Source organism: Macaca nemestrina, chromosome 18 (genome assembly GCF_043159975.1).
Source record: "Macaca nemestrina isolate mMacNem1 chromosome 18, mMacNem.hap1, whole genome shotgun sequence".
NCBI lineage: Eukaryota > Metazoa > Chordata > Mammalia > Primates > Cercopithecidae > Macaca > Macaca nemestrina.
In genome coordinates this window covers 2,733,380-2,755,530 of record NC_092142.1, presented here as the reverse complement: position 1 = coordinate 2,755,530, position 22,151 = coordinate 2,733,380, and the positions used below count along the sequence as shown (strand labels likewise).

The 22,151-nt window shown below is 53.2% G+C and overlaps 1 protein-coding gene across 2 annotated transcripts in view; it reads left to right on the top strand.

Annotated features, from left to right (window-relative positions):
- Nucleotides 1-2,679: 2,679 nt before the first annotated feature.
- LOC105485940 (ATP binding cassette subfamily A member 3) overlaps nt 2,680-22,151 on the top strand; it is a 61,131-nt gene continuing 41,659 nt past the window's right edge. The window contains exons 1-7 of one of the 2 annotated variants that reach the window (XM_071083929.1): nt 2,680-2,846; nt 13,246-13,452; nt 14,665-14,966; nt 17,261-17,340; nt 17,479-17,743; nt 19,527-19,654; nt 20,403-20,565. In XM_071083929.1, the coding sequence (XP_070940030.1) occupies nt 17,287-17,340; nt 17,479-17,743; nt 19,527-19,654; nt 20,403-20,565 (610 nt within the window). In that variant the 5' untranslated portion in view covers nt 2,680-2,846; nt 13,246-13,452; nt 14,665-14,966; nt 17,261-17,286. The remainder of the gene's footprint in view (nt 2,847-13,245; nt 13,453-14,664; nt 14,967-17,260; nt 17,341-17,478; nt 17,744-19,526; nt 19,655-20,402; nt 20,566-22,151) is intronic. The other variant, XM_071083930.1, reaches the window with a different exon arrangement.

Below are 22,151 nucleotides of genomic sequence, written 5' to 3'. Positions count from 1 at the left end.
ACCTGACGATGTCCCTTTGCTCGTGGAATGGGCTACGCAGAACATCATCAGAGTAAAAGGTGCTATGTACACACTAAAATGGGGAACGAGCCGCTCAAACCCTAGTCCATCAGAATTCTTGGGGGTGGGAGATTTCCGCCCCCGGCCCCTTGCGTTATATTAGGTCCCCAGCCGTCGGGTTGTGGTGCCGGCGGCTGGCTGGGCGCGGGGCTGGCGGTGCGGTGCGGGTCGCAGGCTGCTCGCAGCGGCAGGACGCGCAGCAGCCCTCCCTCACCCGGGGCGCCGGGACCACGGACGCACCTCACTGTGGTCCGGCCGCTGGTGGCGGTCAGAGACCCATTGCCCCTGGCCCGTGGCAACTGTCGGCCCCGCACGGCGCCCGCCGTCACGCTCGAGCCCGGGAGTCCCTCACCCCACCTCTCCCCGCCACGCCAAGGGGGCCCGCCCCTCCCAGCCTCCTCTGCCTGGCGCGACCCAGTCCCACAACCCGATCTGCACCCGACCCACCTCCCCACCCCCCTCCCGTTAGACCGCGACCCGTCCCTGGGACCACCTAAGGTGAGCCTCCCCGCAGGCGACTCGCCCCCGCCCTGCACCCTCCCTGCAGGTGACCCCGTTCCGCCAGCTCCGGCGAGGTGACCCCGACTCTCCCCGGACCCTTCCCCCAGGTGATCACGACCCTCCCCGGACCCTCTCCTCAGGTGACCCCAACCCTCTCCGGACCCTCCCCAGGCCCTCCCCTCAGGTGACCCCGACCCTCCCCAGCCCTCCCCGACCCGACCCTCAGGTGACCCCAACCCTCTCCAGCCCTCCCCGACCCGACCCTCAGGTGACCCCAACCCTCTCCGGACCATCCCCTCAGGTGACCACGACCCTCCCCCGACCCTCCCCTCAGGTGACCCCGATCCCCCTTACTCTCCCCTCAGGTAACCCCGACCCCTCCCAACCCTCCCCTCAGGTGACTCCAACCCTCCACCGACCCTCCCCTCAGGTGGCCCCGACCAGCCCCCACTCTCCCCTCAGGTGACCCCGACCCCCCCACTCTCCCCTCAGGTGACCCCGACCCCTCCCAACCCTCCCCTCAGGTGACTCCAACCCTCCACCGACCCTCCCCTCAGGTGGCCCCGACCAGCCCCCACTCTCCCCTCAGGTGACCCCGACCCCCCCACTCTCCCCTCAGGTGACCCCGACCCCCCCCTCTCTCCCCTCAGGTGACCCCGACCCCCCACTCTCCCCTCAGGTGACCCCGACCCCCCACTCTCCCCTCAGGTGGCCCCGACCCTCCCCTCACGTGACCCCGACCCCCCCACTCTCCCGTCAGGTAACCCCGACACCCCCACTCTCCCCTCAGGTGGCCCCGACCCTCCACCGACCCTCCCCTCAGGTGACCCCGACCCCCCCACTCTCCCGTCAGGTGACCCCTACCCCCCCCCTCTCCCCTCAGGTGACCCCGACCCCCCACTCTCCCCTCAGGTGACCCCGGCCCCCCACTCTCCCCTCAGGTGGCCCCGACCCTCCCCTCACGTGACCCCGACCCCCCCACTCTCCCGTCAGGTAACCCCGACACCCCCACTCTCCCCTCAGGTGACCCCGACCCCCCCACTCTCCCGTCAGGTAACCCCGACCCCCCCACTCTCCCCTCAGGTGACCCCGACCCCCCCACTCTCCCCTCAGGTGACCCCGACCCCCCCACTCTCCCCTCAGGTGTCCCCGACCCCCCCACTCTCCCCTCAGGTGACCCCGACCCCCCCACTCTCCCCTCAGGTGACCCCGACCCCCCCACTCTCCCCTCAGGTGACCCCGACCCCCCCACTCTCCCCTCAGGTGGCCCCGCCCCCCCCACTCTCCCCTCAGGTGACCCCGACCCCCCCTCCCCTCAGGTAACCCCGACCCCCCCACTCTCCCCTCAGGTGACCCCGACCCCCCCTCCCCTCAGGTAACCCCGACCGTCCCTGGACCCTCCTCACAGGCGGCCCCGCCCCATCCTGGACCCTCCCGCCAGGTGACTCCGACAAGGCCTGGTCCCTCCTGCCTGAGGTGACTCCTACCCGGCTGGCGACCCCCGAAGCCTCCCTCGCTCCTCAACTGAGGGCGACTCCGCCCATTCTGGGACACTGCGTCTTTTCCTGTAAACTCGACGCCTGCCCCGACGGCCGAATTCCAGAAGGTTCCTTGCCGCCGCCTCGCTTTCGGTCGTGCCTCAGCGCCCGGCCAGAGGCGGGGAAGCGCTTCGCTCGGTGCCAGGAGTGACGAGGGCCCAAGGAAAGAGTGCATAAGGAGAAATAGAGAAAGGGCCAAAGTCAAATTTCCAGATGCGAAGACTTCCACCGCTGTGAACCGCACGTGCGCACAGCCATTCCTGTCAGAGCCGCCGCGCCCTCGCTCGGCTACCGCCGCTGCGCGCCCCCTGCTGGACATAGGCGCTGGCACCGGGCAGTGGGCAGGCACGGGCTGCCGCGCGGCCGGGTGCGAACCGCGTCCTCCCAGGGTGGCCGACTGCGCACGCGCAAGCCAGCGCGCCCTCTGCCGGGCAAGGGCGAGATGCACGGGGCACTGCGCAGGCGCGGGGTTGGGCTGGCCGGAGCGGCCGAGGCGGCCGGGGGTGGACCGGGCACCTGCAGGGGCGGCCGACTGCGCACGCGCGAGCCGCCGCGCCCCCTGCTGGAGCCGGAACGGCCGGTGCGTCCGCCAGTCGCGGGTCGCAGGCGCCCCCTCCCCTCCAGGGCGGCCACGCAGCTGTCAGTGCTTCCGCCACTGCGAGGCTGGAGCAGAGCCCGGGTGGCCGAGGGAGGGGACCCCGCGAGAGGTCCGCGCGCCGGCCGCCGCCGCCCCGGCGCCCAGGCTCGGTGAGTGCCTCCGGGACCCGCCGCTCGCGCGCTTGTTCCCGGGGCTTGCGGTCCCCACCCGGGTCCGCCCTTCCCACCCTCGCTGGCCAGCTTGGGCCTCGGGCCGCCCCCAGCTCTGGCCTGGGCTGCGGGCCCCTCCCGCGACCTCGCATCCCCGCCGGCCGCGCCCGCCCCTCCCGCCGCGGCCTCCGCTCCCGGCGCTCCCTGCAGGTGCCGCTCCCGCAGCGTCGGCTCCCATCCGAGCCTTGGGCGTGTCCCGCACTGCGGGCAGTGCCGGAGCCCGCGCCGCGCGGGGAAGCTCAACCCTGCCGAGACTCGGCACGGCCCAGGCCCTCTGTGTGCGCCCAGGAGGTGGATGTGTAGCGCCCGACAGCCCCGGGCCCGAGGGATGCAGGCGTCCACCGCGCACCTGCGGAGATGGCGCCGCTTCCCTGTCGCGGGGAGGCCGGGCGCGCGGTGGCAAAGCCGCCCGGGTTGGATTCCGCCTGCTCCCACCCCCTCGTTCCGAGGAACCTCCGAATCCGAATGCAAGGCGCCTCCGAATCCGAATCCAAGGCCCACAGTCCGCGGTGGGCGTTTGCCGCGCCCTCCGCTGTGTGGGGGCGGGGAAGGGGAGCCGCTAGTCCAGGCGGAGGGGCCTGTGGCAGTCGCTGAGGCCGAGTTCTCGGTGCCCTCCGTCAGGACGCCTGTTTGCATCGCGTCCGTGTGTCTTGGCTCTGTTCCAAGCCGGCTTCACGCTTCAGGAGGGCCGGGACGACCTTATGGTCACGGGCGTGGGGAAGGCGCTTGGTGTCTGTCGCACGGATGAAGCCATGTCCTCAGGGGGTAATTGCCGCTTGTTCGCCGGGTTACGTCCTGGACAGTGCACTCCGGGAAGGCATGGATTGGATCTTGTTGGGGTTTGTGTTCCTGGAACTCCCGAAATGCCCGCTGAGTGAGTAGCTATACCCCGCGACAGCATGGAGCCAGGCAGGGTGCACGTGGGAGAGGTGCACTCTTCTCCCGGGCGCCCTATCATTTTATTCAGATAGTCTGGGTGCTGCCTTTTGTAAACTTGAAAAGACTAAGACTGTTTTAGAAAGTTTGCCTCTTGGGAAATGTAAGAGAAAGGGAAAAATAGATAAAAATGGATGTCATGGGAATCTCCCCACACTTTTATTTTTAACTTCTTAGAGAATTTTTCTTTTAAATTGAACCTTTGCTAACTCTGTCTGACAAACAGGACGACGCCTGTCTCTTCCTAAGGTAACTTACCACCATTCTGACCAGACAGCTCTTTTGAAACAGGAGAGGGTAGCACGAGTTGTTTCTAAAAAGAGGTTAGCCTTCCATCTGCATGAGCCAGGCAGACTCACGGGAACCCATTTTGACTTAGTCTCAACTGGGAAGGCCCAGGTAAGATCCCTGGTTTGCCGTTTCTTCCCCAGCCCTGCTTCCGGAGACGGTGGAGTCTATTGAAGGGAAGCATTCTGGAACTCTGGGAACGGCCCTGACGGGGAAGGCCCTGTGCACAGTTGAAAGATGAATTGGAGGCCGGGCTCAGTGGCTCACACCTGTAATCCTAGCACTTTGGGAGGCAGAGACGAGCGGATCACTTGAGGTCAGGAGTTGGAGACTAGCCTGGCCAGCATGGCGAAACCCCGTCTTTACCAAAAATATAAAAAATTAGCCGGGCGTGGTAGCACGTGCCTGTAATCCCAGCTACTCAGGAGGCTGAGGCAGAAGAATCGCTTGAACAGAGGTTACAGTGAGCTGAGATGGCGCCACTGCCCTCCAACCTGGGTGACAGAGCGAGACTCTGTCTCAAAAAAAAAAAAAAAGTGAATTGTACACAGTCCCTGCTCTTGGGGGGTGTTAGGATAGAGCTAAAAAGATGCTTTATTCACAAGTAACTGTGATGGAAGACAGAACAAGATGAGTACCACATGACACATCTAGAAAAGGTGCAACAGGTGACCAGAGGTGGAGGAGGGGTGGCTCCAATAAGAGCAGAAGGTCTCCACCCAGGCTTCCTGTTACAATCACATGGGAAGCCAGCCTGGGCCCAGAACAGCCCAGCATCTCCAGGGGTGGGCCTCAGATGTCAGTTTCTGCCTTAAAGTGCCCTGGAAAATTCCATTGTTCAGGCAGCCAAGACAAAGAGCCCCTGAAACAAGCTTCACAGAGGCCATGGCACTAGAAGTGGGCTGGGAAGTGATGGGTAGGTGTCGGCAAGTAGAGAAAGCTATGCTGGGTGATATTCTAGGCAGACAAAACACTGAAGGCCCACATCTTGTGGGGAAGAGTGAGGCATGTCAGACCCTGTCCCGGAAGAGTTTTGCAGACCCCATTCTCCTGAATGGCTCAGAGTGTTTGTGATGTTAGAGAGGTTTGGAGCCAACAGGCAGACCGGTGCCTTTGCGGGAGCCATGTAACGAGGTCCTTGCTACCTTACTTGTTGCAGAACATCCATGGTTACCTCTCTCTGGGGACTTTCCATTGCCTCATTACCTCGTTTCCTGCAGCTAGGGAGGCAGAACAGCTAGCTGGACGGAGAACAAGACTGAGGCCACGGCAAGGGTTAGGGAAGCAGGCAGCAGCAGAGATTTTGTGGAAGTCTCTCCTGATAGCTCCCTTTGGAACCACATCTCTGGCTTAAAAATACACCCTATGAACCCCTGCCAGAACTTCAGTGTAAATGCAGAGCCTGTGCTCCTAGGGAGGCAGCCGCCTCCAACTCCGGGCAGCGCCTGTGGTGCTGAGTATGAGCGCCAGCAAGCTAGGGCTCTGCCAGGGCCTGCGAAGCCAGTGCCACAGCCTGAAACCAGCCTCCCCAGCTCTCAGCCGATGGCTGTGGCTTGTGCATTTGTTCCTACCTCGTCCCCACAAGGGCCACTGAGTATACAAGTTGGCCTTGGCCAGTGCAATTAATTCACGTCTGTAATCTTGGCACTTTGGGAGGCCAAAGCAGGAGGATCACTTGAGGTCACAAGTTGAAGACCAGCCTGGGCAACATGGCAAGACCCCATCCCTAAAAAAAAATTAATTAGCTGGGCATGGTGGTGCACACCCATGGTCCCAGCTATTTGGGAGACTGAAGTGGGAGGATCACTTGAGCCAGGAGGTCAAGGCTACAGTGAGCCATGATCACACCACTGTACTCCAGCCTAGGCAAAAGAGTGAGACCCTGCATTTAAAAAAAAAAAGGCCAGCCGCGGTGGCTCACGCCTGTAATCCCAGCATTTTGGGAGGCTGAGGCAGGCGGATCACGATGTCAGGAGTTCAAGACCAGCCTGGCTAACACGGTGAAACCCCCTCTCTACTAAAAATACAAAAAATTAGCCGGGCGTGGTAGTGGGAGCCTGTAGTCCCAGCTACTTGGGAGGCTGAGGCAGGAGAATGGCGTGAACCCCGGAGGCGGAGCTTGCAGTGAGCCGAGATCGCGCCAGTGCACTCTAGCCTGGGCAACAGAGTGAGACTCCGTCTCCAAAAAAAAAAAAAAACAGGCCTCAGACTTATTTTTCATGTGTACCATTATGTGTGAGTGAATGTAAACATGCAGCCCCATATATATTATGTATTATAAATTACAATTACTATCCTGATGTATTATGGACATAGAAATATATACAAATATAGACCTTTTAAAGGAATAAAGGCCAGGCATGGTGGCTCACACCTGTAAACTCAGCACTTTGTGAGGCTGAGATGGGAGGATCCCTTAAGGCCAAGAGTTTGAGACCAGTCTGGGCAACATAGTGAGACCCTATCTCTACTGAAAGATTTAAAAAAAAAAAAATGGCATGCACCTGAAGTCCCAGCTACTCTGGAGGCTGAGGAGGGAGGATCACTTGAGCCTGGGAATTCAAGAATGCAGCAAGCTATGATCATGCCATTGCACTCCAGCCTGAGAAACAGCAAGACCCTGTCTCTAAAAGAGAAAAAAAAAAGAGGTGAAATAAGCATGATTAAAGTTATCCAACATATGAATGCTACAAAAACTATTGTATAAACATGCTTTTTAAAGATGAAAACCACGTGTCCACATCCCATTTATCAACTCTTATTGAATCCTGAGTCCCAGCATTTAAGATCAATTGTAAGTTCTGTTTATTGGCCAGGCGAGGTGGCTCACGCCTGTAATCTTAGCATTTTGGGAGGCCGAGGTCGGCAGATCACTTGAGGTCAGGAGTTCGAGACCAGCCTGGTCAACATGGTGAAACCCCATCTCTACAAAAAAAAAAAAAATTAGCTGGGCATGGTGGTGGGCACCTGTAATTCCAGCTACTCAGGAGGCTGAAGCAGGAGAATCACTTGAACCTGGGAGGCAGAGGTTGCAGTGAGCCGAGATTGCACCATTGTATTCCAGCCTGGGCAACAAGAGTGAAACTCTGTCTCAAAAAAATATATATATATATGTATATACACACACATATATGTATTTATTTCAGGCCCTAGTTATTAACAGCATTTGCACATAAACACAATACAGAGAAAGGCACAAACCCTGTGCTTACCAGGCAGGGTACTTTTCAATTTCATTTACCCATCATCTGAGGGCCCTTGATGAATTTGGGCTGGGGTATGTTCAGTGACTGTCAGGGTAGGTGGAAATTCTGGTGTTGATGTTTTGATGTGCGGGTGTAAATGTTCATGTAGACAGTACGCTTGTAGCATCATTGGGAACGCAGTCACGTCATTGTGGAAACCTCTTCAAATGTCTGTTTTCACAAATGCTCTATTCTTGGTACGGATTCTTTTTGAAAAGCTGTAACTCATATATTGTCACCTTTTCTTTGAAGGAACAGATTGCATTGTGTCTATTTAAAAGAAAAAAGGTAGATGACACACTGCTGCAGTCATTTGTCATTAAAAACAAAAAAATATCTCCAGATTTGGAACTTTTCACAAAAGAAAATCTGTACCTTCTCCTTAAATTTTCTGACTCTTTGAAGTACTAAGTCATGAAATGACCAGTAAACCTCCAAGTCACACAAAAGATATTCATGGTCATTTTCCGCGTCACTGCGAAATATTGTAAAGCTTTCATTATTTTAAGGGTCTTGAGTTTTTTTGTTTTGTTTGTTTGTTTGTTTTAATTGACCACAACTGGAATACCATGAAACTTGTAAACTCCAACATGCCTAAGATGCCTAAAGTAGACTTGCGGTGAGGGCCCACCATCACCCCCCACATCACAGGGTGCCTCCTCCTAAGTCAGGATGCCACAGCTGCTGACATACAAGCCAGCGTGAACACCAGGGTCTGTCCAAGTACTAAATATCAGTAAAGCTGGCAGGGTATGGTAGCTCATGCCAGTAGTTCCAGCACTTTGGGAGGCTGAGGCAGGAGGATCATTTGACCTCAGGAGTTTGAGACCAGCCTGGGAAACATAGTGAGACCCGTCTCTACAAAAAAAACAAACAAACAAACAAACAAAAACCAGGTGTGGTGGTGCATACCTGTAGTCCCAGCTACTTAGGAGGCTGAGGCAGGAGGATCATTTGAGCTCAGGAGTTTGAGACCAGCCTGGGCAACATAGTGAGACCTGTCTCTACAAAAAAAAAAAAAAAAAAAAAAAAAAGCCAGGTGTGGTGGTGCATACCTGTAGTCCCAGCTACTTAGGAGGCTGAGGCAGGAGGATCACACCACTGCATTCCAGCCTGGATAACAGTGTGTGACTGAGACCTTGTCCCTGCAGGAAAACAGACAGAAATATCAGTGAAGCCATTTTTTTTGCATTTTTAAAGAAAAATACTTACAAGTAGATTTTCTCATCACTTTTTCACTGCTGCAGGTTGTCTAGCCCACCCCACTTGGAGACCACTGGGAAGGGGCGAGGACCATACCCTATAAATGTGCCTGCTTATATATATATAAATAATATTTAGGACCGGGCACAGTGGCTTACACCTGTAATTCCAGCACTTTGGGAGGCAGAGGCGGACAGATCACTTGAGATCAGGAGTTCGAGACCAGCCTGTCCAACACGGTGAAACCCCGTCTCTACTAAAAATACAAAAATTAGCTGGGCGTGGTGGTGGGTGCCTGTAATCCCAGCTACTCAGAAGGCTGAGGAAGGAGAATCGCTTGAACTCAGGAGGCAGAGGTTGCAATGAGCTGAGATTACACCATTGCACTCCAGCCTGGGCAACAAGAGTGAAACTGTCTTAAAAAAAAAAAAAAAATTTAAGTCGGGCACGGTGGTGGTTCATACCTGTGATCCTAGCACTTTGGGAGGCCGAGGCAGGTGGATCATTTGAGGTCAGGAGTTCAAGACCAGCCAGGCCAACATGGCAAAACTCCATCTCTACTAAAACTACAAAAAATTAGCTGGGTGTGGTGGCAGGTGCCTGTACTCCTCAGCTACTTGGGAGGCTGAGGCAGGAGAATCACTTGAACCTGGGGGCCGGAGGTTACAGTGAGCCAAGATCAGGCCGCACCCTAGCCTGAGTGATAGAGTGAGACTCCGTCTCAAAAAAAAAAAAAAAAAAATTACTGGTGTTTGGGGATTTCATCCACAGGATCCATTGAATTAGACATTTTCAAATATTTACTGTGCACCCCTCTCTCAAAAAAGATCATGTCCTGAATAAAGGATTAAACAAAACCAGTCACCCTCACCCAGGGTCACTGCCTGTTGGGACACACCCCGAGCTCCCTTCTTGGTGCAGTGTCTGGCGCCTTGATGACGTGGGCCCAGGGCCTGCTGCCTTTCCTGGCTCATTCTCTGCACTGCCACTCGGAATGACTCGCTGCTCCCCATACACAGTCTGTCTCCAGGATCCTTAATGTCCTTCCTGTCCTAACTAATGAGTCATTCAAGACTGGCCTCCCAGGTCACCTTCCCCCGTCACCCTCCCGGGCCGTCTCCCTGTCTTGCTTGCTCGCTGTCTCACACGCAATTAATTCTTATTTTCTTCTGAATCTTGCCATACTTTATTTAGTATCAGTCATAGCAATTACAGTGCATGCAAGTGTTCGGGGACTGCAAACTCCTTGCATTAAGAATGTTATCATCGGCCAGGCGTGGTGGCTCATGCCTGTAATCCCAGCACGCACTTTGGGAGGCCGAGGTGGATGGATCACAAGGTCAACAGTTCGAGACCAGCCTGATCAGCATGGTGAAACCCTGTCTCTACTAAAAATACAAAAAATTGGCCCGTCATGGTGGCACACGCATGTAATCCCAGCTACTCGGGAGGCTGAGGCAGGAGAATTGCTTGAACCCAGGAGGCAGGGATTGCAGTGAGCCGAGATCGCACCACTTCACTCCAGCCTGGGCAACAGAGCGAGACTCTGTTTCAAAAAAAAAAGAATGTTATTTTCATTTCCAGATCCTTAGTACCTTGTACAAGTGCGCATCAGATAGCAAAAACGAGGCAATTGTTGAATGAACAAATGCTTTTTTGTCTTGTATACCCTAAAAGACCAGGGATTCTACCAGCCTACATTAACTGACTGTTCTCCGTGCCTCAGTGCCATACACGCAGACCTTTGATGCTGGCTGGCTGTGGCAGACTCCTGGTGGCAATATGGGGATGTTGGGTCCTCCCCCTGAAGGAAAAGCACCAGATGTGACCAGCACCACCCACAAGGGTGTCGCTGTACTGCACACCTGTGGCAACGTGAGCAGAGCCTTGGTTGGCGGCTCTCTTTGTGCATCTTGGGGTGGTCCACCTGTGGCTTTATCAAGACCCCCTTCTTCCAATGAGTGGATTTCTCTGTGCCTTTGTGGACAGGCTTCCATGGAGGGAGGTGTACCTGAGCTCAGAACACAACAGGAACACATGGCGTAATGGGTCTTGTGCCCCTCACCTGGGCCTGTCCCTTCTGTTCACGGGTCTCAAGACCTGCCATCCCCAGCGACCTTTGCTCCATATATACAGATATAAAAACTTTTGAAAGGGCACATAAGGGCCAGGCACCGTGGCTCATACCTATAGTCCCAGTACTTTGGGAGGCCAAGATGGGAAGATTGCTTCAGGCCAGGAGTTCCAGACCAGCCTGGGCAACATAGCAAGACTCCATCTCTGCAAAAAATATAATAAGTAGCCAGGTGTGGTGGCAGGTGCCTGGGGTCCCAACTGCTCAGGGGGCTGAGGCAAGGCGATCACTAGAGCCCAGGACCACCAGGCTGCAATGAGCCCTGCTCGTGCCACGGCACTCCAACCTGGGTGACAAAGCAAGACCATGTCTCAAAAAAAAAAAGGGCACATAGGAATTGGGTGGCAAATTCAAGCCTATGGTGCACACAAAAATACCTACAAATCACAAAAAAAGAAATGGAGGAGTTTGGGATTTCTCCAGTTTGCTGCTGAGTAGTGGCCGCCTGAAGAGCCACAGTGCTCGTTAACTGGCACAGCCCATGGCTCTTGAGCTGACGACAGTTACTGGAAAGACCATTTGTAGAAGAATTTGTGCCATCAAGAGAGTTCTCAGAAATGAGCAGCCTGCAGTATGCGCTCACTCTGCACCAAGTCCGTTGCTCACCTAAAAAACAAACATTGAGATACTCAATGACATGTGTGATACTTAATATTTTAACAGTAAACAAACCTTTTATAGAGGGAGGAAACGGTTTGCCTTCCCCTTCCCGGCTGTGTCCCCAGGACTAGTGAAGAGAGCCTCTTCAAAGGGAAGTTCTTGAAGCTCTGCTCTTGTCCCCTTGCTGGGTGGAGGTGGCAGCTTTAGGAGTGGCTGGAGTCCTGAGTGTTTAAGTTAGAGTAGCTGATGGGGGCCCAGCCGGGCCAGTCCTGAGCCTCAGTCATCAGCACTTCTGGGGACTCTGCCGCCTCGGGGTCAAGTGCAGAAGGAATATTAACTTCCTTCTTTTGTGTACATTTGCTTTTGTAACAAAAAACTTTCCAGATTTTGTAATTCTAGGATCTCTTCCTTTAAATTGCTTTTGCTCAAACAGAGCAGATGCAAGCATAGTGTTCAGTGAGACTTTAGGTAAAGCCTTGCACATACCAAGCAACAAGCTGGGTGCTATAGGGGCACAGAGATAAAACCTCGGCCAGGCATGGTGGCTCACGCCTTTAATCCCCGCACTTTGGGAGACCGAGGCAGGCGGATCACTTGAGGTCAGGAGTTTGAGACCAGCCTAGCCAACATGGCGAAACCTCGTCTCTATTAAAAATACAAAAAATTAACCGGGCGTGGTGGCATGTGCCTGTAGCTGTTTGGGAGGCTGAGACGGGAGGATCACTTGAACCTGGGAGGTGGAGGTTTTAGTGAGCCGAGATCATGCCCAGCCTGGGTGACAGAGCGAGACTCTGTCTCAGAAAAAAGAAAAGAAAAGAAAACTTTTATTGAGGTGGTGGGGCTTAGGAGTCTTTTTTACCTTTCAATTTCTGATGTTATGTTCTAGGAGTGATATGCAAAACTTGTATGAAGTTGGAAGTTGTTCTGTGTTTTTAGGACCCACAGGATGTGGTAGTGTAGTAGTTAGAAGACAGACTTGGAAGTTGAAACTAGCCAACGTTCAAATCCTGACTTTGCAGCTTCTTGCTGTGTGATTTTGGGCCAGGCGTTTCCTCCTTGTTTCTTCGTCTGCAAAAGGGTGATGCTGCCAGAAGCCGGGAGAGGATGAGGAGACTGTAGAAGCAGAGTGCTTACAAGTAGAAAAGCAGAGCTTCTGGCCAGGCACACTGGCTCACGCCTGTCATCCCAACACTGTGGGAGGCCAATGTCGGTGGATCACTTGAGGTCAGGAGTTTGAGACTAGCCTAGCTAAAATGGTGAAGGCCCGTCTCTATTAAAGTTAGCTGGATGTGGTGGCGGGTGCTTGTAATCCCAGCTACTTGGGAGGCTGAGGTAGGAGAATCACTTGAACCTGGGAGGTGGAGGTTGTAGTGAGTTGAGATGGCACCACTGAACTCCAGCCTGGGCAACAAGAGTGAAACTCTGTCTCAAAAAAAAAAAAAAAAAAAAAAAGTAGAGCTTATATTCTTTTTTAAAAATTTTTTTTTGAGACAGAGTCATCTCGGAGTTGATGACTCTGAGTGAGCACCATCTCGGCTCACGGCTCACTGCAACCTCTGCCTCCCGGGTTCAAGCGATCCTCCCACCTCAGCCTCCCGAGTAGCTGGGACAGGTGCCCATCACCACATCCGGCTAATTTTTGTATTTTTAGTAGAGATGGGGTTTTGCCATGTTGGCTAGGCTGGTCTTAAACTCCTGACCCCAGGTGATCCATCCAGCTTAGTCTCCCAAAGTGCTGGAATTATTCAGGCGTGAGCCACTGTGCCCGGCCAGGTGTTTTATTTTCTAAATCCAAAATTTTTTGTTATCAGATCTGCTCAGTTTTAAGTAACATACTCAAAGTCTATTTTGCTCTGCTATTTTCTAACTTGGTAAGAGGTGTCTTATAATTATTTTCCAAATTACACTCAAAATACCCTCCATCTGTCCAAAGGTGCTGGAGAGTCATGCCCGTGAGCCCTGGGCCCCTCCTGATGTCCTGCGAGGCCACGGTGTTCCCAAACCTCAGGGCTGCCCTGCCCCACTCCAGAGGCTCTCAGGCCCCACCCCGGAGCCCTCTGTGTGGAGCCACCTCCTCCTGGCCAGTTCCCCTGTAGTCCTGAAGGGAGACCTGCTGTGCGGAGCCTCTCCTGGGACCCAGGTCAGTTCCCCGGTACTGCCCTGCAGCCTGTGTGGGAAGGTGGGTGGTCTGTCTTTCTGACCTCTCCCAGCCCTGGGACTGGAGAGGACAAGATTAAGCATGGGGATCTTTCCTTTCTTGACCAGACTTCCAGTAAGGGAAGTTGTCTGTTCCTCTAACCAGAAGACTTCTTTGAACCGTGACTGTTTTATATTCCTCTTTTGGTAGAGGCAGAACGTTCATCTCAGCCAAGCCCACGCCCATCTGGAATGTACTTCCCTGGGATGACGGCCCCAAACGGAGGCACTGGCCTCCTCTTTTTGCCTAAACCACTTCTAGAAACCTTTTATAAACCACGGGACTTAATGTGTGTCTTTAAGTCACTGCTGTTTTATTCATCATCAGCAACTGACTTTGAGACGGGTCTTCTACCTTATTAATTTTCTTTTTCTTTTTTTTTTTTTTTTGAGACGGAGTCTCGCTCTGCCGCCCAGGCTGGAGTGCAGTGGCCGGATCTCAGCTCACTGCAAGCTCCGCCTCCCGGGTTCACGCCATTCTCCTGCCTCAGCCTCCCGAGTAGCTGGGACTACAGGCGCCCGCCACCTCGCCCGGCTAGTTTTTTTGTATTTTTAAAGTAGAGACGGGGTTTCACCGTGTCAGCCAGGATGGTCTCGATCTCCTGACCTCGTGATCCACCCGTCTCGGCCTCCCAAAGTGCTGGGATTACAGGCTTGAGCCACCGCGCCCGGCCTACCTTATTAATTTTCAAAAAATTGGGATCATTTATTAAGTTGCCACTTATTAGCACTTCATACTATTTTAGCTTTAATTTCTTCACTTTTTAACAATACGATTCATTAAAAGTCATATTTTAAATTAATTCTTAACTGGGTGCAGTTGTGTTTCATGTAAATATTTATTGACTGCCCTTTAAAGCATAAATTTTGAATATGATTAGATATAACAGCCACATCCTTAAAAAAAAAAAAAAAGCAAGAGTTCTAATTTAAAAAGAACCTTGATAGAAATGATTTTCAATGGACTGAAACCAAACCAAAAGTAAAATGGGTCATTTACAAAAAACAAACAACCGCCTTCCCCGCGCACTGGAGTCTCCGGGGCAGTGTCGAGGAGCGCTGGCTCATGGTGATGTAGGAACGACTCACTAATTGTTTGCCTTTCTATCCTATGCCATCTTAACCTGGCTGATGGATGACGTTGGGTTTGGATCAGCCACGAGCGTGGAGCTGAGCAACTGAACTTGAAACTCCTCCACTGTGAGTCAAGGAGGCTTTTCCGCACATGAAGGACGCTGAGCAGGAAGGACTCCTCTCTGCCTGCAGTTGTAGCGGGTGGACCAGCACCCACTCTCTAGACTGCCCCTCCTCCATCGCCTTCCCTGCCTCTCCAGGACAGAGCAGCCACGTCTGCACGCCTCGCCCTCTGTGCGCTCAGCTTTCAGAGCACATTTCTCTTATTTCCTGGGTGTTGCAGCGCCTACCTGAACTTATTCAGACCACCTACTTCTCTAGCAGGTTAGCATCTCATGAACTCAACACTCTGAGTCCAGTGTCTCTGTTCCTTTAATTTAATTTAATTTAATTTAATTTAATTTGTATAGAGATAGGGTCTTGCTATGTTGCCCAGGCTGGTCTCGAACTCCTGGGCTTAAGGGATCCTCCTGCCTCGGCCTCCCAAAGTGCTGGGATTACAAGCATGAGCCACCACATCTAGCTTCTGTTTCTGATATTTGAAATTTAGTAAGACAGATTTTACCTAAATTGAGGGAATACCTTTACAGATCTAAGCTCTCGTTTCTGCTATCACTTGAATTTGATCATCTTTTGGCAGATTTTTTCCCCATTATATGTGCTAGACTTAAATATCATGTTCCTATATAATATAGGATAGATTATTTTTTGGATGAATTTTCGTTGGATAAGTGGTAAAGATGAAAATGGCAGCTGGGCACAGTGGCTTACGCCTATAATCCCAGCACTTTGGGAGGCTGAGATGGGCAGATCATTTGAGGTCAGGAGTTCAAAATCAGCCTGACCAACATGGTGAAACTGAATCTCTACTAAAAATATATAAATGAGTCAGGCATGGTGGCAGGCACCTGCAATCCCAATTACTTGGGAGGCTGAGGCAGGAGAATCGCTTGAATTCAGGAGGCGGAGGTTCCAGTGAGCCAAGATCACACCGCTGCACTCCAGCCTGGGTGACAGAGCAAGACTCTGTCTCAGAAAAAAAAAGAAGAAGAAGAAAAAGAAAATGGCTAGTCTTTTGCTGCGAGGCTCTGATGCCAGTACCTGTAATAACAACAGGAAAAACCAGTCTTTAGGGCCAAGGAGAGGGTATGACTGATGGCCCCACCAGCATGTCTGTCTACCCAGGCCTGCTCCGGGGCAGCAAGGCCAGTGGCGGTCCCAGTTCCAAGCCCTTCTTTTCCCCTTCCCTCCACAGCTCTCTCCAAGCCTTAAGAATCACCCAGGAGACTATGTTGAGGTTTTTTTTTTTTTTTTTTTTTTTTTTTTTTTGAGACGGAGTCTTGCTCTGTTGCCCAGGTTGGAGTGCAGTGGCGTGATCTCGCCTCACTGCAAGCTCTACCTGCCAGGTTCATGCCATTCTCCTGCCTCAGCCTCCTGAGTAGCTGGGACTACAGGCATCCGCCACTGCACTCGGCTAATTTTTTGTAATTTTAGTAGAGATGGGGTTTCACCATGTTAGCCAGAATGGACTCGATCTCCTGACTTCATGATCTGCCCACCTCAGCCTCCCAAAGTGCTGGGATTACAGGCGTGAGCCACCGCGCCCAGCTGAGTTTTCTTTTATGAGTTCAGTGTCGGTTAAGAATAAAGGGCGTGGAATTCTAAAAGCCTGAATATTTTGCTAATAAATAGCAAATCCATATTAACCACCGAGAACATCCCAGTAGCATTTATCAAATGATAAATAGCACTACAAGGATGAAGCTGGAGGATTGCTTGAGGCCAGGAGTTTGAGACCAGCCTGGGAAATAGAGCAAGACCTGGTCTCTACTAAAAATTAAAAACACTAGCCAGGTGTGGTGGCATGCACCTGTAGTTCCAGGTACTCGGGAGACTGAAGCGGGAGGATCACAAGCCCGGGAGTTTGAGGCTGCAGTGAGCTGTGATCGCACCACAGCACTCCAACCTGGGCAACATAGTAGGACCCTGTCTCAAAAAAAACAAAAACAATTTTAAAAACCACTACAGAAGTCACAGTGCACATAAAAAGCATGTCATTGATCTTCCATTCAGCAAGGAACAAGTCAGGCTCCAAAAAGATTATGCGCTTTGGTTTTCTTTGGTGTCTGTTTGTGACAGAGTCTTACTTTGTTGCCCCCAGGATGGAGTGAGCGGCATGACCTTGGCTCACTGCATCCTCTGCCTCCCAGGTTCAAGCAGTTCTCCTGCCTCAGCCTCCCAAGTAGCTGGGATTACAGGTGCCCGCCACCACACCCAGCTAATTTTTGTATTTTCAGTAGAGGTGGTTTCACCATGTTGGCCAGGCTGGTCTCGAACTCCTGATTTCAAGTGATCCACTTGCCTCGGCCTCCCAAAGTGTTGGGATTACAGGCGTGAGCCACTGTGCCCAGCCAAAAAGACAGTGCTCTTTGTGTATGCAGGGTAGAGCATTGAGGGTGGGCATGCCACAGGCCTTGTCCCCTTACTTCCAGGGGTGTTTGGAGTTAAAATGACACAAAAGACGGTGAGAGACGTGGAGGAAAAAGGGTCCGTGGCTTTTCCCCCACATCCCCACTCTCATTGCGCACCCATGCTCTCTGTCTTTGGTCTGTAACTAGCACTGGGCGTCCTTTCCAGCAAGACGATGGCTGTGCTCAGGCAGCTGGCGCTCCTCCTCTGGAAGAACTACACCCTGCAGGTGCGTCCAGACCCCGGAGGGAGGTCAGCTGCGTGCCCAGCCCCGAGGCTTCTGGGGACACCCTTGAGGGAGGGGTTGTTTGCATGCCCCTGATTCTGCTTTGCAGCCCATCAGTGTGCCCTGTTGTATCTCTTCCAGAAGCGGAAAGTCCTGGTGACGGTCCTGGAACTCTTCCTGCCATTGCTGTTTTCTGGGATCCTGATCTGGCTTCGCTTGAAGATTCAGTCGGAAAATGTGCCCAATGCCACCATCTACCCAGGCCAGTCCATCCAGGAGCTGCCTCTGTTCTTCACCTTCCCTCCGCCGGGAGACACCTGGGAGCTCGCCTACATCCCTTCTCACAGTGACGCTGCCAAGACCGTCACCGAGACAGTGCGCAGGGCACTTGTGATCAACATGCGAGGTGAGACATGCCAGGGCTCTTGGTGCTGGACCTGGTGGTGTCTCCGCGGGGCTGGGCAGGCAGGGGTCAAGCCCAGGATCTGCGAAGCAGCTGGGTGAGGAGCTCACCCTGTCCAGACCTGACCTCTGTTTCCTCCCACATCACTACTTCAACCTGTAAAAGGCACTGCTTTCCCTTAAACCTCTACCTGCCTGCGAGTAAATAGCAGTCTCCTTTGGGTCCGATAGCACTGTCTCAATCCCCACCAAAGGGACCCTGGTGACATTTTAACCCATGGGGTAGAACAGGTAAGAAAATGCACCTGCCTGCATTTGCCTCAGGCTCCTTTCTGTTCCCTCATTTTACAAAAGACATTACTGGTCTCCAGGACTCTATGAGCGGAGTCCAATAAAATAGACAAGAAAAGTGGCAGATATTGGGACTTAAATACAACCTGGCAGAAAAAAGGAAAAAAGAAAGTGAGGTTTTTGCTTGCCTGATGGCATGAAGACCAGGAAGCCATCAAGCCCATCTAGCATCAAGTCTCGTCTCGGTGGCTGAGCCACCCAGGGAATCCCCCACCTTCTCTGTGGCCATGCCTCATTGTACAATGGGACCAGGGCTGGCCGCCCACCTGTCCAGAGCTGCGAGGGCCCCGGGGAGCAGCAGGTGCAGCAGCCTTAGCGGTACCAGGCCCTGGAACTGCATCTGACAGTCAGCAGGGTGGACAGGACTTTACAGGGATGCCTGGGTGTACTTGAGCCAAGGAAAGCCCTTTTGTGACAAGGGCAGGGCACGGTTTGAGCGTGTGGCACCAAGAATCTTTTCTGGGACGTGGTTTCGGGTGGGCAGCTCTGAAAACAGTGCTGAGAAAGCCTGAGAAGGGAACTCCCGCTGCGTGTGCTGCTCACCGTTCCTAACCCTTTGCTATCGGGATGGAAGGTGTCGTCCATTTTCCCCTCCTCATTTGGGCATTTACCTGCCAGGCTTGAATTCCACGTAGCAAACACTCAGAGGAAGTGCCTTGGTCCCTCATAAAATGATGACAGTAAAACCCTTTCTGAATTGTTTTTTTTTTTTTTTTTTTTTGAGACGGAGTCTCGCTCTGCTGCCCAGGCTGGAGTGCAATGGCCGGATCTCAGCTCACTGCAAGCTCCGCCTCCCGGGTTCACGCCATTCTCCTGCCTCAGCCTCACGAGTAGTTGGGACTACAGGCGCCCGCCACCTCGCCCGGCTAGTTTTTGTATTTTTTAGTAGAGACGGGGTTTCACCGTGTTAGCCAGGATGGTCTCGATCTCCTGACCTCGTGATCCGCCCGTCTCGGCCTCCCAAAGTGCTGGGATTACAGGCTTGAGCCACCGCGCCCGGCCTCTGAATTGTAAGAGTATCCAGATGATAGAAAAAACCTTTGAGACACTCTGAGTTAATGTCCACTCCATTTCTAAAAATACACCATTCTGGTTTTGAGACAGAGAAGCCACCCCGGGCTGTAGAGCCCAGTACAGTGTGGGTGGTGGGTTTGCGCTACTGGGCCCTGCTGCAGGTGCTGCCCAGAGCCTCCAGCTCTGCTCCAAAAAACCGCGCCGGGAGAACCCCCTGCCTAGGGCCCTGACCTTGCCGTTCTGCACTCCTTGATGGCAGCCTGTCCCTCTGCCAAAGATGAAAGCCGCCTTGAGTCTCAGGAAGGGTTTACAAAGCCCTAGAGGGTTTGCCGTCTTTCATCTGCCGGTGACCTGAACCACCCAGATTTTTCAAGGAGGAGGGTAGATTGGGCAACCGCAGCTCCCGTGCTCTCTCTCCACAGTGCGCGGCTTTCCCTCTGAGAAGGACTTTGAGGACTACATTAGGTATGACAACCGCTCGTCCAGCGTGCTGGCCGCCGTGGTCTTCGAGCACCCCTTCAACCACAGCAAGGAGCCCCTGCCGCTGGCGGTGAGACGTGCGGCCGGGCCAAGCAGTCGCAGCCCATCAGCAAGGCCTCCGCTTCCTCCCGCGTCACTAGTTCAACCTGTAAAAGGCACTGCTTTCCCTTAAACCTCTGCCTGCCTGCGAGTAAATAGCAGTCTCTCCTTTGGGTCTGATAGCACCATCACAGTCCCTGCCAAGGGGACCCTGGTGACATTTTAACCCATGGGGCAGAACAGGTTAGAAAATGCACCTACCTGTGGCCGCCCCAAGCTCCTTACTGTTCCCTCATTTTATGAAAGACATTACTGGTCTCCAGGCCTCTGTGGACAGAGTCTGATAAGATAGATAAGGAAAGTAGCAGATATTTAGGACTTAAATACGATCTGGCAGAAAAAAGGAAAGAAAGTGAGGTTTTTGCTTACCTGATGACATTAAAATTAGGAAGCCATCACGTCCATCTAGCATTGTGGTTGGTGGCCCGCCAGGGATCCTGAACGCTTGGTGGCATTTCACATTGGAATTAAGGGAGGAATGGCCGAGAACCACCCCCTAAAAGGGGCCCCTGTGTGGCTCCCTGCTCCTGCTGGGACAGGGACCACTCAGTGTGACATTCCGGGGCCCACTGGAGATTCTCAGAGGCGGGGGAGTGGTGAGTTCTCGGCCGTGACAGCCTTGGTGGTGACGGCCCCCCAAGCACTCTCCCACTCCACCTTGTTGTTTGCTCCTCTGTCTGGATCTCTCGGAACAGCTGGTTTTCTCTTTGTTTCCACAGGTGAAATATCACCTACGGTTCAGTTACACACGGAGAAATTACATGTGGACCCAAACAGGCTTTTTCCTGAAAGAGACAGAAGGCTGGCACACTACTTCCCTTTTCCCGCTTTTCCCAAACCCAGGGCCAAGGGAACCTACATCCCCTGATGGCGGAGAACCTGGTGAGAAGCTCGGTTAGGGTTCATGTTACCAGCCCGGGGTGTTGACTAGTGACAGTGACATGGCGGCAGCCCCACCTTTCTAAAGTATTTCTTGAAGAAATACTTTCGGAACATTTACTCTTGTTTATAGGAAAAGTAAAACACCAGCATAACTGGTTTCTAAAAGACTAAAATAATTCTTGAAGATAGCGAAGGCCCTCTCCCTATATCCTCGAAGACGTGCTCTTGAATGAAACATTTGTATTTCGGCTTTTTTTTTTTTTTTTGTGAGATGGAGTCTCTCTCTGTCGCCCAGGCTGGAGTGCGGTGGCACAATCTTGGCTCACTGCAAGCTCCGCCTCCCGGGTTCACGCCATTCTCCTGCCTCAGCCTCCCGAGTAACTTGAACTACAGGCGCCCGCCACCACGCCCGGGTAATTTTTTGTATTTTTAGTAGAGATGGGGTTTCACTGTGTTAGCCAGGATGGTCTCAATCTCCTGACCTTGTGATCCACCCGCCTCGGCCTCCCAGAGTGCTGGGACTACAAGCGTGAGCCACCGCACCTGGCCTATTTTTTTTTTTTTTTTTTTTAGACAAGATCTTGCTCTGTCGCCAGGCTGGAGTGCAGTGGCGCAACGTCGGCTCACTGCAACCTCTGCGTCCCGGGTTCAAGCAATTCTCCTGCCTCAGCCTCCCAAGTAGCTGGGACTACAGGCACACACCACCATGCCCAGCTAATTTTTGTATTTTTAGTAGAGATGGGGTTTCACCATGTTGACCAGGATGGTCTCGATCTCTTGATCTCATGATCCACCCGCCTCGGCCTCCCAAAGTGCTGAGATTACAGGCATGAGCCACTGCGCCTAGCTGTATTTTAGCTTTTAAAAGCTTCAGTTTGAGTCCTTGGGGCTTGGTTTACATTTTCCTTTTCTTCCTGGCCTTCTCTGTGTACAGACTGACTGGCATTTGTAGCTCCGTGGTCCTTGTGTACCTGATCCATGGTTTGATGGAATCAGTGTGGTGTTCATGGAAGCCAGATCTTGGTTACTCTGATGCCCCATCAGTGTGTGTCTTCGTGTGGACGTGGCAAGCGGTTGGAATATGTGCCTCTTCTGAAGCACAGTCTTGTCTTGGAACTGAACTAGGGACAGCCAAGAAGTGACTTGGATACAGGCCTAGGCTTAGCTGTCAGGCCAGGCAAGACCTGACTACAGGTTCTGGGTGGAAATCCAGGGTGTTCTGGAGAACGCCGTATTTCATGGGTCTGGCAGGAGGCAGAACTCATGGAAGTTTGCCATGAAAGTCACAGCAATGTCCCGTCCCTCCATGAGGCTTGACTCTGAGACACAAGCACCAGGCAGGCAATAGGCAGCATGCATGCAGCCAGCGCTTAGGGATGTCCCTTACTGGTGCCAGGGCTGCCACCAGGCTAATGCTTTAGGGCAAGATTTTACATCTAGAAAAGGAACTAAGGTGAACAAGACCTAGCATGGGATGTGCGAGGTCCCAGAGCAAGGCCTTTGATAGGTCACCCAGCCTGGGGCTCAGGAGAAGCTATGTCCGGCTGTCACACATGATGCTTGCTGCCTGCAGCAGGGGACTGCAG